The sequence below is a fragment of the Schistocerca gregaria genome, chromosome 7 (genome assembly GCF_023897955.1).
Source record: "Schistocerca gregaria isolate iqSchGreg1 chromosome 7, iqSchGreg1.2, whole genome shotgun sequence".
Classification (NCBI taxonomy): Eukaryota; Metazoa; Arthropoda; class Insecta; order Orthoptera; family Acrididae; genus Schistocerca; species Schistocerca gregaria.
The window spans coordinates 503,680,056-503,695,666 of NC_064926.1; the positions used below are offsets into that span (position 1 = coordinate 503,680,056).

Genomic DNA, 15,611 nt, shown 5'->3' on the forward strand with positions numbered 1-15,611 from the left:
CATGTGTTTATGGTACCTGTGGGGCTGTATGATTTCTGATCACAAAAGCGTCCTCTTACAGATGATGATGATTCTTTTATGTTTGTAGATGAAGTAGAAAAATGGTGCTCACCTATTGAAGAGGGTACTCTGTTTTCTACATACAAGCAGAACATTTTGTACTACACTGCAGGGCATGTTGCCCTCACAATTTCAAAACAAGTTACATATAAGGAGTGCCTCTACATTATTTGGCCACCTGTCGTTTGTAATGCTGCAATGTAAGCACATCTCAGTACTGCATAAACGGGCTCATTCACAAAATTTGTAAGGCGAGGCCAGCTTATTGAAACAAGTAGTGCTTGTATACTCTGTGGTGGAGCACTCGGAAAAATTGTTTCAAATGTTTGTTGTCAGTGGTGACATGAGGCAAAAGCACTTAATTAGTAAGATTGTCATGTGTGTCCTTAAAAAATTTATGAACTATTCATTCCCTCAACTTGACCATAACTTCCATAATGGATGCAGAATTGAAGATTTGCATGAGACACAGCTTGTATGTAAGATTGCATCCAGGTACATGTACGAGTGGCTGAAAACATATGGGAAAAGGTTTTCAGCTGAGAAGATAGGTCACAATACAACTCGTGTAAGACAAAAACTCAGCATTATTTTATTCAGTAACATTGCAGGAGTGGTTAAAAATGTATGGAAATGAAAAAACTAAATTTCATATTTTGTGTTTGTGTGTTTTTGTGTTCTCATTTCAATGTCCTTGCTCATGCTTAATGTTTACAGTATTAATCATTTTACAAATGATAAAAAAGTACATAGACATATTAAGATATTAATTGGGACATTACAATCAGGGTAGCTTTTAACTAATCATGCTACCCTTGTACCAACTGCTATTTTGTTTCAAATGGCTGGTGTCACACCTATTTGTATTATTTTGTATAAAATGTCACGTTTTTATTACCTCTGTGATTCATTCAAATGTCTTTCCACATCCCTAAAAGCTCTTAGGCTTGTGATTTTTCTTTAATTGCTTTGACTGTGAAGTAAGCCTTTGATAGTGATTTACATTGAACACTGCCAGACTGATACAAACATCTTGATATTTCGAAGTAAATCTGGAAATTGAATCAACACTGTTTTTACTTATTATTAACACCTAATTTCTTTTTGCTGTGATGTAAATTTATCCAGAACATTAGATGTGGTAAAAATATTATGTTTTTTAAGACTGAAGTTACCCAAAATTTCAGTAATTTTGTACCAGTATTAAAATTGAAATTTTACTCCAAGAGGGCATCTCTAGTACATATTTCCTCATTGCCAAGACCAGCTTCCCCCCCTCCCCCTCCCCCCATGAACCATGGACCTTGCCGTTTGTGGGGAGGCTTGCATGCCTCAGCGATACAGATGGCCGTACCGTAGGTGCAACAACAACGGAGGGGTATCTGATGAGAGGCCAGACAAACGTGTGGTTCCTGAAGAGGGGCAGCAGCCTTTTCAGTAGTTGCAGGGGAACAGTCAGGATGATTGACTGATCTGGCCTTGTAACAACAACCAAAAAGGCTTTGCTGTGCTGGTACTGCGAACGGCTGAAAGCAGGGGGAAACTACGGCCGTAATTTTTCCCTGGGGCATGCCGCTTTACTATATAACTTGACCAGAAGAAGGGATCGGTTGGAAGGACATGTTCTGAGGCATCAAGGGATCACCAATTTGGTATTGGAGGGCAGTGTGGGGGGTAAAAATCGTATAGGGAGACGAAGAGATGAATACACTAAGCAGATTCAGAAGGATGTAGCTTGCAGTAGATACTGGGAGATGAAGAAGCTTGCACAGGATAGAGTAGCATGGAGAGCTGTATCAAACCAGTCTCAGGACTGAAGACCGCAACAACAGCAAGAAGACCAGCTTAGCAGCACGTTTTAAATTTTAGTGTCTGTTGTAAGGTAAATTGTGCAGTGCTTTCAAAAAGACGGAAAAAAGTGGTGCAAAGTTACCCAGACTGACTGAACTCTTTATATACGTACGTTCTCAGTTAAATATGCACTTTAAATCAATTGATTTCATCGCAGATTCCATGTTGGTAAATGTGAATTAGTTCAATACAATAAGAGAACAATTTTCGTGTCACTCTCGCGTAATTTTGGTTGTCTTACACAGTGCCTGACAATATTTAGCATATTGTTGAGGATATCCAGAATTCACGTTTAAATAAACCACATTAGGTTTTTTCCGACGCCAAAGACGATGTCGCCACTTATAAGTGCATTACATATGTAGATAAAACTGTTCCTTACGCCTGGGAAAAATATTGTTTCGCTTTTAGGTACTTTATGTTTACGATATTACAGTGGACTTAAATGTTCATGAGCGTAAAACGAAATTGGTAGTTCGTTGCTTTAATGTTAACATAGTGGTTTTATTATCGTCAAGAATGTAGATACTTTCGAACGAAAATAAGTGCCGCCTTTGTAACTGAAATAGCACGTCCAGTTTCTTGCCTAACTGCAGACAACGGCAAGCTGTGACAACCGCAGTTCGCCATCCTGTTAGTATAGAGGTCACTGGTGTGCAGCCACAGTACCTGTAGTGACGTATATACAAATAAAGGCACTTGAGCTTTTAAGGCTAGACGAGAATACAAAACACGAAAAATGTTTCCGTTGGTAAAAAATAATATTAATCAGTGTAGGTATTTCCTGAGTTTGTCACATACATGGAAATTTTTCATATGCTGAACCGCTGAATAGCTGTGATTGGCCGCTACAGCATAATATGATCTCTGCACCGGGGAAAAACTGGGAGTTTGCGCAGTGGAGTGCAGGACCGATTTTGAGGTCAAGACAAGCAAAGAGCGATATCGTATATAGTACTGCCATTGTTGCCTTGATTTTTGAAAAAGTGTTTACGAGGTAGGCTGATGTATATTCCGTTTAAAAAATGATGTGCAGTAAATTTTGTGAGAGTTGCGATGAATTTCTTTAAAGGAATATTAATTCTTGTTCATAGTCTGCCATATTTAAGAAAATGCCTCTCAGTACTCGAGAAATAATGGAAGCCCTTGCCATTGTGGCAGAACACGAAAACGTGAAAGTTGCAGTCAGGAAATCGGTTACGGGAGGTGTTATTACTTGTTTAACAACTATTTGTGGAGGCCTCCTGGCTGGACGTTTCGGCATGGCGCTTGGTGAGTGGTGGACATATTTATTTTTGTGGATTTTTGGCACATTATTTTTATTTATTTATTTGCCCATATAAATCTCTTTTTCAGTACATGTATTGTACGCAGGATATTGGACAGAAAACCTTTTTAGCTATTGGTTTTTCAAATGTTTAAACTTACATTTTTTAAATTTTTATCACAAATTGGCTCTATGCAGTTAAGAATTACAAATTTCTGAAATACTACAATTTAAGATACAAATTACATTTTGTTTTGCATAAGATACTGTGGAATTGAATAGTAGCAGTTTTTCAGAAGGTAGGATGTCACAGCCTTTTTAAAGCTTTGTAGTTCAGGAAGAGATTTTATATGTCTTGGTAATCTGCTGTAAGGTTTTCTTCCTGCATGATATACACCTTTTTGGCATAATGTGGTATTACAATGATTAACATGTATGCCACTGTCTGACTCGGTACTGTAATCATGGACACTTTTGTTTTGAGGAAAAAGGTTTTCTTTTCTCAGTATGCTTTTTTGACGTGGGTGACTACTTCCAGTATACAAATGCAGGGAAGGGGTAGGATCTTTAGATCTTTAAAGAAAGGTTTGCATGATTTCTGCTGCTCACTTATTTCATTATTCTTATAATTGCCTTTTGTTTCCTGAAACTGTTATGGTCTGATGTACATTTCCCCAGAAAATGATACCGTACTTCAGTATTGAATGTACACGAGCAAAGTATACAGCCCTAACTGTTTCTGCACTAGTACTGTTGCAGAGAATTCTTACTGCATAGCTCATTTTTGCTTGTTTTGAATTTAGGGCTGTGATATGAGTGCTCCATTTAAGATTTTCCTGGATATGAATCCCAAGACATTTAGTTTCATTGATAGACTAATGTTTGGTTATCAATACATATCAGAGGTTGTGCCGGATTTTTATTTTGATCAGTGTGGAAATTCATGAGTACCATTTTTTGGGGATTAACTATTAGCCTGTTTCTGGTAAACCATTCAGACACGCCTTTTGTAATATCTTTTGCAGATGCAGTAATTTCTTCTTTATTCCCTTCAATCAATAGACTGGTGTCATCTGCAAACAGTACAGGTTCAGAATCCCTAACATGTGATGGGAAATCGTTAATGTAGACCCCAAAAAAATGAAAGGGACCTAAAATGGAGCCCTTTGGAACACCATGACTTAGTACACGTGGTTCCGAAAGGTGTACCTGGAGTTCATTTCCTTCCATGTACTTAATTTCAGTTACCTGAGGGCGATATTCCAAGTATGATTTAATCCACTGATTTGGCACACCTCTTAAACCATACCATTCAAGTTTTCTCAGGAGTTTAGAATGATCAATCACATCAAAAGCTTTTGTTAGGTCCAAGAATAAACCTGAGATATTTCTGTGGTTCTCCACTGCATTTAAGATTTTGTTTTGTTTGATCCATTTTCATCTACAGCTGCACAATGTGCAAGAGATATTTGGATTTTTTTGTTAATATTAACACTTTTACATATACTATACCTTTGTACATAATAACGCACATTAATATATTAATTAATGATGAATACTTAAATAACTGTTGTTACACTATGTACAGAGAGATGAAATACAAATGTTCTTCTGAATGAGACTACATTGGATAAACACACAAAAATTTAGTTTTGTAGGTATTCATGTATTGTGTAAAAGCAGCGATCAACCAAGTACGATTTCAGTTTAGATTTGAAGTGACCAATGTTTTGTATGCGTGTAATGGTATCTGGTAAGGCATTGTATAGTTTGATACTACGATGGATAAGGCTGTTTTGAAATAACTTTGTGTTGGCACTTTGAACATATACATCCAATTTTTGTCTTGTGTCACAGCTGTGTATTGTGTGATTTTGAGTGATGAGTGGTCTTTTTGTATGTAAGTTTTGCTTGAAATACATTATATTTTCAAGTATGTATATGCAAGGATGTGGCAGGATCATCCTTTTTTGAAACAATGGTCTACATTATTTGCGATTATCTACCCCCCCTTTTTTTTTTTTTTTCATCTCCAGAATTTCACCAGAACATTATCCCATACTGGAGGTGAGAGTGTACAACTGCATAATTTATACACTGAAGGGTTTGTAGCTGGTACAGTTTTTTAATGTACACAGGACAAAGCAAGAAGTGCTTAATTTTTTGTTCATTTGCTCAATATGTGCTTTCCATTTCAAGTTGTCTTGTAGATGAAATCCAAGAAATTTTGTACAGGCTGTTTTGGCAATTGTCTGTTCATATAGGTCTAGATTGGGTGATATCAGATTTTTTGTTTGTGCTGTGTGTACATCCATAGCTACAGTTTTTTTCAGTGTTTAAGTCATTGTCATCAAAGTAACATGTTAGGCTGTCAGTAGCTTCTTTTGTGTTTTTTACAAGAGTTTCTTCTGAGTTTCCTGTAATTAGAACACTCGTATCATCAGCAAATTGAAATATTTTACTGCTCTCATTGCATATGTTTAGGTCATTTACATAGAGTAAGAACATAACAGGACCCATTACTAATCCTTGTGGCACTCCATATTTAACAATCAGTAGCTTGGAATTATATTTCCCTTTCTTGATCTATATCCACATATTGTTCCCTGTTCTTAAGATAAAGAGCTGAGCCAGTTGTTAGCTGTTCCCCTAATCCCAAGATTTTCTAGCTTGTATAGCAATTTGTCATTTATGGTGCCAAATGCCTTTGACAAATCTAAAAATATGCCAGTGGTAAGTTTTTTGCCGTCTAATGCTATCAGTGCCTCTAATAGAAATGAGTGAGCTGCAGATTCGGTTGAGCGGTTTGCTCTAAATCCATGTTGAGATTCTGACAGAATGCCATTTACCTCTTATTGAAATGCCTTTCTAATTTTTTGGAAAAACAGGCAGAAGTGCCAGTGATCTGTAGTTGGAAGTATTACCTTTGTTTCCTTTCGTGTATAATGGTTGTAGTTGTGCTGTTTTCAAACATGAAGGAAAAGTTCCTGTAGCAAAAGATAGGTTACATAGGTGGGTTAAGGGCTCAGTAATGAAGTCCCCACACTTCTTTATAATGAAATCAGGTATATCATTTACACCTGCAGAGTGTTTCATTTTGAGACTTTTTATTGTAACCTATACTACCTCTACATTTGTTGGGTACAGAAACATTGATCTGCTTGAGACTTTTTTCCTTGTTTCTGTGTGCTGTTTTTATTAGAAGTCAGTTGTAGTAGTTTCTCTGTTACATTTATAAAATAGTTATTAAACATATTACATACTTCCTCTGGGTTTCAGATTGAAAGTGGCAGTTTCAATTGATTTCTGTGCTCTGAAGCCATGTTGACATCCAGAAATATTATTATTCTTGTCAAAGACTGTAATTAGTTTTGAAAGGAACACTTTTTCAATAATTTTCGAAAACCCTGACAATAGAAACACTGACCTATAGTTACCCATACATTGATGATCACCTTTTTTATATAGGGGTATTACTTATGCCATTTTCAGTTTCTGAGGGAAGACACCAAACGATAAGGATGAATTGCATATGTCAAATAAAGGTGAAAGTATTTGTTTTGCTGTTATTTTTATAATATAACCTGGAATATCATCAATACCAGTTGAATACTCAAGCTTCAGTGAATTAATGGTATTTAGGAGCTCTGTTGGGCTTACTGGACTGAGAAACATGGATATATTATTTATTTCACTAGATGAAAGTTCTTTCCATTATTTCACAAGGGTGTGCATATAAAAACAAATAGAAAACTGTCACTTAAGTTATGGCCAAAACTATTCATATTTATCTGACATGTTCCACACCCGCGAGAATCAATACATTTTTTGGTCTATGGCACAAAACTGAATGTAAATAAGGTTACCGTAATATTAATTTTCATATTCTTTACTTGTAGCACTTCCAAATTTATTCTGAGTTATGTTTCAGTACACATTTGATTAGTACCTCAAATGGAAGAACAAGTCGAATTTAAGCTTAGGAGCGTTTTATGCAGATTGTGTGTTTAGTGGTTCAATAATTATTTCACTGAATACAAGCAATGGTCCATCATAAGTGACATACAGGTAAGGTGGTGAAGTTATTTTTATATGCCTCATAGCATACTGGAAAAAATTAACCGTTTGTCATTTTTTTGTCCTACATCTACATCTACACTCTGCAAACCACTGTGAGGTGTACAACAGAGGGTACATCCCAATGTACCAGATTGTACGCTCTCTTCCCATTCCATTCATGTATGGAGCGCAGGGAGAATGATTGTTTGAGTGCCTCTGTGCGTGCAGTAATTATTCTAATCTTAGCCTTATAATCCACATGTGAGTGATCAGTAGAGGGCCAGTTCCTGAAACTTTGTTAATAGACTTTTTCTGTATAGTTTAAGTATATCTTCAGGAGTCTACTATTTCAGTCCCTTTAGTATATTTGTGACTCTCTCCTACATATTAATCAAACATGTGACCATTTGTGCTGCCCTACTCTGTATATGTTCAATATCCCCTGTTAGTCCTATCTGGTACGCGTCCCTCACACTTGAGCAATATTCTAGAACCAGTCACACAAGTGATTTGTAAAGAATCTCCTTTGTAGACCAGTATTCTACCGATAAACCAGAGCCTGCCATCTGCTCTGCCCACAACTGAACCTGTGTGATGAAACCATTTTATATCCCTACAAAGTATTTCACCCAGGTATTTGTATGAGGTGCTGATTCCAACAATGACTCATTGACATTTTAGTCATAGGATACAATGCCCCCCCTTTTTTTTAGCAAAATTTTACATTTCTGAATGTTTAGAGCAAGTTAACAATCTCTGCCCACATTGAAATCTTATCTGACTGATCATATGTTTGACAATAGCATAAATGTGGTACTGAGTGAAACACTTTTCAGAAGTCGAGGAATATTGTATCTACTTGATTGCCTTGATCCAAAGCCTTCAGTATGTCTTGTGAGAAAAATGAGAGTTGGATTGCTCAAGACTGATGTTTTGAAATCGATGCTGGTTGACATTCTGTTCGAGATACCTGATTATGTTTGAGCTCAGAATATGCTCTAAGCTTCTACAACAAATGGTGTCACAGGACACTAGATCGTAGTTTTGTGGATCACTCTACCACCCTCCTTGTAGATTTGTGTGACCTGTGCTTTTTTTCCCAAGAACTGGTCATGGTTTTTGTTTGAGGGATCTAAGATAGATTACAGTTAGAAGAGGGGCTGTTTCAATAGTCGGTATACAATCTGCCAGGGATTCCATCGGGGCCTGGAGCTGTGTTCAATTGTAATGATTTCAGTTGTTTCTCAACACCACTGCCACTAATACTTATTTCATTCGTGTGTTCAGTAGTAGAAAGGTTAAATTGGGGCAATTTTACTGGGTGTTTCTTTGTAAAGGAACATTTGAACATAAGACTTAAGCATTTCAGCTTTTGCTTTGCTAGCCACTATTTCAGTTTATGTCTCATTTGCTAGGGACTGGACACCAACTTTGGTGCCTCAGTCAGCTTTTACGTACGACCAAAATTTCTTTGGGTTCTGTAAAAGATTGCTAGATGATATTCTGCTACAGTAATCATTGAAGGCATCATGAATTGCTCTCTTGACAGCCAAATGCATTTCATTCAGCATCTCTCTATAGCTATAGCCCTACACATGTTATGCAGAGTTTCAGTGTTGCTTCTCTCCCCCCCCCCCCCCCCCCCCCCCCTCTCCCATGTCAAAGTATACAGGGTGTTACAAAAAGGTACGGCCAAACTTTCAGGAAACATTCCTCACACACAAAGAAAGAAAATATGTTATGTGGACATGTGTCCAGAAACGCTTACTTTCCATGTTAGAGCTCATTTTATTACTTTTCTTCAAACCGCATTAATCATGGAATGGAAACACGCAGCAACAGACCGTACCAGCATGACTTAAAACACTTTGTTACAGCAAATGTTCAAAATGTCCTCCGTTAACGAGGATACATGCATCCACCCTCCATCACGTGGAATCCCTGATGCGCTGGAGAATGGCGTATTGTATCACAGCCGTCAACAATATGAGCACGAAGAGTCTCTACATTTGGTACCGTGCTTGTGTAGAAAAGAGCTTTCAAATGCCCCCACAAATGAAAGTCAAGAGGGTTGAGGACAGGAGAATGTGGAGGCCATGTTTTTTAGAAGCGTACGAACACTTCGACTGAAATGTGCAGGAGCTTGATGCTAGTACTGTAGAGCAATGAGTCGCATGTCAACACAAGCACTGAAGTCAACATTACCTTCCTTCAATTCGGCCAACTGGCAGTGAATTGAGGAAGTACAGTACATACTGACGAAACTAAAATGAGCTATAACATGGAAATTAAGCGTTTCCGGACACATGTCCATATAACATCTTTTCTTTATTTGTGTGTGAGGATTGTTTCCTGAAACCTGGGCCGTACCGTTTTGTAACACCCTGTATATATGTGATTACATAACAATCATATATACATAGACTTCAAAAAATAAATTAAATTAGGAAAACCAAGGAATTGACAGTCTACATTTAGGTAGCATTTATCCAGATTTATTTTATATTATTTAGTTTTTGTTGTGTGGCATGTATTAAGAGTTTTGAATCCCAAGATAAGCTACATGCATACAAAGATTACAAAACTACTATTTATCAGCATTTCAACACAGCTCTCCAGAATAATAAAACATAAATGACAACAGCTGATCATGAATATCAATGTCATTTATGTAGTTTATCACAGCACACGTTACTGTTGGGAAAACATCGGATGGGCCCTTGTGGGCATTCGTAGGGCATTGGAGCAAGGTTATTAGTGGTTACGTTCAAACTTGCTGTCCTTGATACGAATGCCCATGACATAAGTGATGACTTAGCCATGTCAGCAACATTTCTTATCTGTTAAGGGACCTCCACACAAACCATTCCTAGTTGTAACTAACCAGAAAATATTCATATAACTCCAGTTTTGATGCTTAGATTACCGCTATGGAAATCATGCCTTATCTGAAGGTACTTCCAAAGGGAAAGAAAGAAAAAGGCTGCTCATTCTAACTGATATCAATGCAAACTGCCCCCTGTGGAACTCAGATAGAACTGACGACACAGGGTAACTAGTGCTTGACGTGGTAAATGAATGCAACCTCTTCGTACTGAATAGGGAGGGTCAGCCACCTATCTACCTTGGAGACGCTGGTGGTGTAAGTAACACAGACATTTCTCTAGGGAACGCAAAATCTCTTCCACTAGTCAATACGTAGAGGGTCAAACAATGGAAAATCCAGGATGGAATGTAACAATACGAGAGAAGGAAAGTTGCTACTCACCATATAGTGGAGACGCTGAGCCGCGATAGGCACAATAAAAAGATTCACACCATCGTAGCTTTCGGCCATTAAGGCCTTTGTCAGCAAGTGTGTGTGTGTGTGTGTGTGTGTGTGTGTGTGTGTGTGTGTGTGTGTGTGTGTGTGTGTCGCGGCTCAGCATCTCCACTATATGTTGAGTAGCAACTTTCCTTCTCTTGTATTGTTACAATACATGGAGGATATTAGATAGAGCCACATGCAGTGACCACAACACATTGGTCATAACCACAGACATATATATCAATACACATAACATGGACCACAAACAGCTGCACTTACTCATAGGAAGAGCCGACTGGCAGAGAGTTCGAGATATTGTTGAGGCACTATAATTACACACTGTTCAAGGCAGTATAGATTACAAAACACATGTTCTGACAGATTTCCTACAAAGAGCACAGGAAGCAGCTATACCACTAGCAAAAACTGGTTGGGGACAGAAACAACCGTGGTCAACAGAACTGGCAAGACTAAGGAAGGATTCACGGGACAAAAGAAAGTACTACCGACAAGCAAAGACAGCTAAGACTTGATCTGTAACGTGACACTAAACAGAAATACCAAAAACAACTAAAGACAACAAGGCAAGTCTACTGGACCAACTTTGTAAAAACCCAGCTACAGAACATCTGGGGACAACCATTCAAGTTAGAAACGGAATGAGTTAAGACACTGACAGTTCTGTCAACACTGAAACAAGCTGACGGCGCAATGACCAGAGGATGGAGAAGCACAGCAGAATATCTTCTGAACAGGCTCCTCACAGACGACGACACCACACAAGATGAGCGAGACCATGCTGACCTAAGAGAGAGCATGAGCAACCATGCATCAGTGACAGTGTAACCATGCCTTTCTTACAAGAAGAAGTCACAACGGCAATCAGCAGGCTTAAAAACTGAAAAGCACCCGACCCGGACAAAATACTTTCAGGAACATTAAAACAAACAGTAACATAAATCACACCTTTTCTTACTAACATGTTCTACAAGGCACTACTAACAGGCAGAATTCCAAACCTCTGGAAAACTGATAATGTAGTAATAATCAGGAAATCACAAGACAAAGAGCCAAGAGATCCCAGAATTTACTGACTGATCTGTCTCTTAAACACTCTCGGCAAGGTACAGGAAAGGCTCTTGTGTGACCGTTTACAACCTTACAGACACCTCCTCGGCCTAACGCCCCATCAGTTTGGCGTCAGGGAAGGTAGATCAATAGAAGATGCTGTCAACCAAGTACTGACAGTAACAAATAGCATTAGCAACAAATATGTGGTCACCATACTAATTGACATAGCCAGGGCTTTTGACAACTTGTGCTGGCAGTCCCTCTTCGCCAGGTTAAGAGAAATGAGGCTATCAGCTTCCCTCTACAATAGCCTCCTCAACTATTGCAGAGGCAGAGTGGTGGAGTGGAGGGCTGGAATATCGCAATTGAGCCCTTGCTGAACACCGTAGACAGTGATGACAGGGTAAGAGGTGTGGTGGCTTACGCAGATGACCTGCTCGTAGTGGTGTCAGCCAACTCCAGAGCAGCACTAAAGACCAAAGATACGCACCTGCTTCAGAAAATTAACAATTGGTCCAAAGAAAATTAATTAAAAATAGCTCCCAACAAAACTGTATATTTACTCCTCAGAGGGACACTACAGATGAATCCAATTCTAAAATTAGACAAAACAAGCATACAGAGGAAGCAAGCCATATGTTATCTCAGACTGCATCTTTGACAAAAAACAGACTTTCAGCCATCATATAAAATTGACGATTGACAAAGCCTCCAAAGTTATGCTCGAACTAACAAGACTAAACACAACTCAGTACAAATTACCTATTAATGCGATAAGGGCCTACCACATTGTGATATTTGAATCCACTGCATGCTTCGCCACAAGTGAGTGGGCTCACAGACTGAATATACAGACTAACAAGACAGTTGCAAGACAAGGTCAGCGTAGTGTTCTCCTGAGGATGATTGGAGCGTTCAACACCATGTCACTAGAGGCACTGTGCGTTGTGATGGGGACCTGCCCTAGAGACATAACTTTACTGGCTTAAGAGAGACAGGCTCAATAAAGTCACCAAAATTATGGAAACCAACATCATGAAGAAAATGCAAATGAAACAATGACGGATTCAAACATGGCAGAGAGAGTGGGATGCATCTGGCAAGGGTTGCTGAGTACAATTTTTCTTTCTTGACTTTCAACACTACAACTGAAACATGTCGACCCAAGTCAGGGGATGTTCCTTTTCCTGACAGATCACAGGCCATATCCGGTACATTTAAACTGTATAGGACTGACTAACGATGAAGTATGTATATGCAGAGAAACTGGGATACCAGAACGTCTCACACTGCCATGCAACATGCTAGCACAAGTGAGACCTATACAGAAAGACAATGGCATCAGCAGAATAATACGGAATCCCGATGACTGGAACACAATAAATAGCGTAGCCTATATTGTATTGGACACACTGCGTAAAGAATACAAGTGCCAGAATCCATATGGAAGGAAGTGTAGACAAGCACAAACAACACAACAAACTACATGGGAGGGGACAAGCAAGTTCAGAGATTCCAATACTGAGGAAGGAACTCACTGAACATGACTCAGAAGGGATCAACATGTAAGGGACCAAAACCAACAATGCATGACACTGCATGCCACAACACAGTCACGAACAACACAACAATCATAAAACAAATAAACACTGGCATCACATACTAATACTGTAGTAATAAGGTAATGTCACTTGGGAGGAGAAGGCTCAAAGAACTTGTATTCCGAGGCTCCTCCTCCACAATGACATAGTGTATAGTGTTTGAAGTATACTGCGTGCAAGCAGTAATGAATTGCTCATCTTACTGTGTGCAGACAAAAGTATATTCTCTTCTCTGTTCAAAGCTACAATCAATGAATTTTATATATCAGTAATGTATTAAGTTATTTAAGGAATAATGCAGTCAAGTAGCACTATATTCTGTTTCTACTAACAAATTGCAAACATAAGTGTATTTCTCATGTAAAGCTAAAATTCATGTATGAAGTGCTCAATCAGAATTTAATCTGTATAATCTGTGTACACATATATTAGCACAAACCATTTCAGATGAGAATTGCTCAAGGTTGTACAGAGACCTTCTCATCAGAAATATGGTAGGTAGAAATAGTCCATTATCAAACAACATGCTACTTAGACTATATTACATATCCAGATATCACTTACCTCTACATACTGCAAATTATTTTCACCACACTCATTGCATTGCATTTTCTTTTTTGTTTTATTTTATGTTTGCATTATATAAATTATATTCTGATCAACTAGGTACTAACAAATTATATGGAAAAAAAACATTAACAACTACATACCAATAAGATTTTTACAATGAGAAGTCTTTTCTGTTAGATTCAGAAGCATCTGACACAACTTACATTACAAGGTGGTGGGTTACTCTGTACTGTTAATGAAATAAATAAAAAATAAATGGTACTTCCAAAGGCTTTGATGTCTGGAAGAAACTTGTTTTCAGTTTTAGCCTAAGCTGTAACTGATGGCCAAGTAGGGGGTGATTCAGTGATGTTCAACTTTCAGTTGTTCTTTATGAGCAGTGTCTTCCCAGAGAATTTTTGGAGATGTGATACTGGACTGTAAATCTTCTCGACAGGCGTTTATCGTTCTGTAGCTATGGACATTCATTGTGCTGGGAGTTCCACAATAATGGGTTCTCTTCAAACTGATTGTCACTGAACTTAGATAAAACACAATTCATGTACTGCACGAGATCTGGCCACATCGTTAACAATAATGCGTGAGGGTAAATCAACAAATGAAATAAGATACTCCAAAATCTTGTTGTTTATATTTATAATAAAGGTGCATTGTGATGACTCAGTGCTTTTGCTATTTGGTAAATTATTGACATTCAGCAATTTGTATTATCTTTAACTAGATACCGCATGGTACAGATCATCTTAAACGTCTGAGCATTGCAACATATACATTACAGATAATATCAATTTTTTTTGGATGAAAATGTAAAAAAAAAAAAAGACGACTCAATTTTCCTATTTGCATTCATTAATTTTTTGTCACTCATTAGTATAGAAGAAAGGGTCTGCTATATAGAAATTAGTAATAAGGATTCTATGTTTTGCCCAGTCTTGAAACTTCTGTAGACAGCTGTTTAAATGCTTGAGCATTCTGACAAGACTCAGTCAGTATATTTACTTCATCGTGAAACTTGTCTTCAACATCAGTCTCATTTCAGAAACAGCTGTAAATTCATAAATGCAGTTCTAGGAGGAGAAATGACAAACTTTCACTAAGCCTTAATGTAGTGAAGGTGGTATGAGAGAGAAAGAAATTAAACTGAACTGCTGTTTAAAAGATCATAATTTGAAAATGGGATAGCCGCATAATATACTGACACATTATTTTAAGTGAATGACATATGATCTAGACATCTTATAACCATAAAAATGTTACTCATTTCAGTCATTGATGGTTTTTTCTTGTTGGTGAGCCCCACAGACCATGTTAATTGAAATAACTCTGTGCCCCAATAACTATTTTTACAGGTAACTGACTTTCTTCACAAGAGCAATCCATTACTAATTAATTAGTGAAGGAATGGAAGTAAATGTAGAATAAGCTTGAAACACTCTTGACATTCTAGTACTCAGTCTTAGTATATTTAGAAATTGGCAAGTTCTGAAAACTGGATTCACAAGCTTGCACATGAGTTTATTTTTAAGTTGCTTCGTAGCCGTATCCCAAGACTTTGTCTCATCAACTAACAATATTAATATGTTGTCAAGAATTGAAACAGTAGAGGCTGCTTGACAGCTCTGCAGTACAGCAAATGTAGTCAGTGGTGTTTTTTTTCCATGTTTGGCGCCTTTTTAGGCTAGTTCAAGAATGCAAATACCATGGTCAGTTACGTCACATGGTTTGGCAGATCTAGTACAGAGTTATATCTTGGTTTGAAACATCATTCTGCTTGATGTACATTTATGTTGAGGTAGACTAGAATTTGCAATAGGTTCACTTTTTT

General features: G+C 37.8%; 1 protein-coding gene across 2 annotated transcripts in view; it reads left to right on the top strand.

Annotated features, from left to right (window-relative positions):
* Window positions 1-1,843: 1,843 nt before the first annotated feature.
* The window catches only part of LOC126281557 (protein C19orf12 homolog), a 36,351-nt gene continuing 22,583 nt past the window's right edge, over window positions 1,844-15,611 (top strand). The window contains exons 1-2 of one of the 2 annotated variants that reach the window (XM_049980628.1): window positions 1,844-2,908; window positions 2,984-3,183. In XM_049980628.1, the coding sequence (XP_049836585.1) occupies window positions 3,024-3,183 (160 nt within the window). In that variant the 5' untranslated portion in view covers window positions 1,844-2,908; window positions 2,984-3,023. The remainder of the gene's footprint in view (window positions 2,909-2,983; window positions 3,184-15,611) is intronic. The other variant, XM_049980627.1, reaches the window with a different exon arrangement.